The sequence below is a fragment of the Notothenia coriiceps genome, unplaced genomic scaffold (genome assembly GCF_000735185.1).
Source record: "Notothenia coriiceps isolate Sejong01 unplaced genomic scaffold, NC01 NC01_scaffold00007381, whole genome shotgun sequence".
Classification (NCBI taxonomy): Eukaryota; Metazoa; Chordata; class Actinopteri; order Perciformes; family Nototheniidae; genus Notothenia; species Notothenia coriiceps.
Window position 1 is genome coordinate 1 of NW_011340082.1, and position 2,632 is coordinate 2,632.

A 2,632-nucleotide genomic window follows, 5' to 3' on the forward strand; every position below is an offset into this window, starting at 1 on the left:
TTGTGCAAAACAAACAAAAACAAATAATCTTTACAGGTAAACCAAAACTGTCAACGACAAGAAATAACAAGCATGAATTCACAGGTCCTGCTCTTAATGTTGGTAAATGAATTTATATTTCTGTATGTTTTTGCAGTGGATGTCCCATGGCCAGACGGAGGCGTCCATATACCAACAAGCTGAAAACGGAAAGACAGAGTTGTCTCTCATGCATTTCACCATCAAGAACCCCCGCTGGCAGCCGCCTCAGGAGAGCTCGGTGTTCATCAGCCATCTGAAGGAGAAGGTGCACCACGACGCTCAGGGCGGCCCCTCCACCCAGCTGCTGCTCTCTGAGGCCCCGCTCTGCACCTCGCTGCAGTCCAACGGCTCCGGCGCTGCGGTAGGAACCTTGATGTTACAATAAATATGAATTGCCTCAGAATGTTTAAATAATTCAAGAGTAGAATTCTCTACTTTTAAAGGTCACCTATTATGCAAAATCCACGTTTTCATGTCTTTAATACATCAACATGTGTCCCCTCTGCGTAAAGAGATTCTGAAAGTTTCAGGAAAAAAGATTCGCTCTCTTTTTGTCCTGATCCATTTATATAAAAACCTGTCTGAAAATGAGCTGATCAGATTTTGACCACTTTATGATGTCATAACGATTTTTTGGCTTGTGTAACCATTAGCCAATCACCAACCAAGGTTACACCCGCCCACCTTATCACCTGAATCTCCTCCTAGAGCACCATTATGTTTTTTTTAACCAAATATCTTTCAGAGGGGCGTGGGGAGGGGCTCCTTATTTTCATCTAAAGTAACAGACAGAGAATCAGCACTTTTGAAACAGGGCTGAAACAGAGGGGTTTATGGGATGCTGCATTGATCTGTTTGGTTATTCGAGCCAAACACTTCAGAGACATGTTTTGTATATATCTGAGACCTATAATAAAGTCATGAAAAACAGTATAATAGGGGACCTTTAACTAATGATCCATAAAGTATATTTCTAAATGTCAGCTAGCTTTTCTATTGCAATGTAATCTTGTTTACTTAGGGACTCTGTACTGACATGTGTGTTTTTTTCCAGCCTGATAATCTGCTGGCCAGTGTCTTGGCTCACCCTGTTCTAACTGCGTCTGGACTACAAGGGCGGGACCACCGCTTCGTCCCCCCCAGCACCGCTGCTTCTGCCGCTGCCAGTGTCCTGGCCTCTCTGTCCACCTCCCAGCTCCCCCACAGCAGCCGCAGCCGCTCCCACAGCCTCCTGAACTCTTCCGTCCAACCCGAGACCATGTACCGCAGCGACCGCACCATCATTGACAGGTATTACGTACTGCATCATCACACGCCGTAGCTATAATAGTGTTTGGTGAAATCAATTTATAAATGCAAATGCTTGTTTTGAACTTTGATTAACATGTTTTTTCTTTTCAGTATGTCTAACAGTGACATCCGGGGCAATACTCTGAACTCAGAGTTTGCCTCAGCAGAGATGAGTCTCCATGCCATCTACATGCACGAGGTAATTTCCAAGCTCTACAGTTGACCTTTCCCTTGTTGTGCGTCTGGAGTGTAAAGTGATACTCTGCTTGAATTACAATGATCCAAACATTGACCAGGTTTTGCAATGAAAGAAATTGCACTTCTCAAGTCTACAGGTGTCATATGTTTGGTATTTCAAATATTGATTTCAGCTAGAGAAACATTTTCTGCTGCTCATTGAAAACTATTTGTCTCTCCAGCTCCACCAGCAGAGCTCCCACCCACAGAGAGCTTCAGGGCAGTGGCAGAACCCAGTGCCAATGAGAGATCTGCACACTAACAGTGGTAAATGAAAACCTTGTTTTACGAAGAACTTGCAGCCTGCAAAAAACTTTATACAGCACTTTAGCTGAAAGGAAAGTTAGAAATTATTTTCCGTGTTCCGCTTTGTTTTTCAATATTAACATTGAGTTCAAAGACTTTAAAGGTCCCATGTCATGGCCATTTCTACTGATCATAATTCCATTGTTGAGTTATACTAAAATAGATTTATACTGTTCAATTTTCCAAACTCACATTGGTTTCTCATCCAGCATCTCTGTAAAGTATGTGTATTCACCGGTATTCATTCTCTGTCCTAAACGGCTTGTTCGAGCTCCTGCCCCCCCTCCCTGTGCGCCCGGTGTGCTCTGATTGGTCGAGAAGCTAACAGGCTCGTTGCTGCTTGCACACACACTGCTGCGAGCTGCTGCAGGAGCAGACAGGCTTAGCGATACAGCTAGAACAAGCAAAACTCACCCTGAGCACACACAAACACAGCCGAAGTAAAAACAATAAGTGTGACATGATATTGAGTAAGAAAAAGGTTTAACGCTGTGAGAATGGGTCTGCGGAGAGCATTTCTCCGCGATCCAAACGTTGTAGTCCAAAAAACGTTTACCCATTTAAACAGTCGTGGTAGATACCTTGTTTGTTTTAAACATCATAAAAGTGATGCAAATTAGTCGCTTTTCGGCGCCTCCCGCTTTTTTAACGCTGATTTGGGGGGGGGGTCCGTCAGTCCGTCCGTACAACTTCTCACTTCAAAAATTGATCTGAGTAAATTATAAAGAACAGCCAGTTAATTGAAGGATTATAGCACAGGCCTTTGACAGATGGTATA

The 2,632-nt window shown here is 43.6% G+C and overlaps 1 protein-coding gene across 1 annotated transcript; it reads left to right on the top strand.

Annotated features, from left to right (window-relative positions):
- Positions 1 to 136: 136 nt before the first annotated feature.
- LOC104944035 (autophagy-related protein 9A-like) lies at positions 137 to 1,851 on the top strand (the record flags this gene model as incomplete). Its single annotated transcript, XM_010769503.1, has 4 exons — positions 137 to 382; positions 1,076 to 1,311; positions 1,423 to 1,510; positions 1,731 to 1,851. Coding segments are annotated over 4 exons (663 nt in total), but the record flags the coding sequence as incomplete, so codon positions are not given.
- Positions 1,852 to 2,632: the final 781 nt, after the last annotated feature.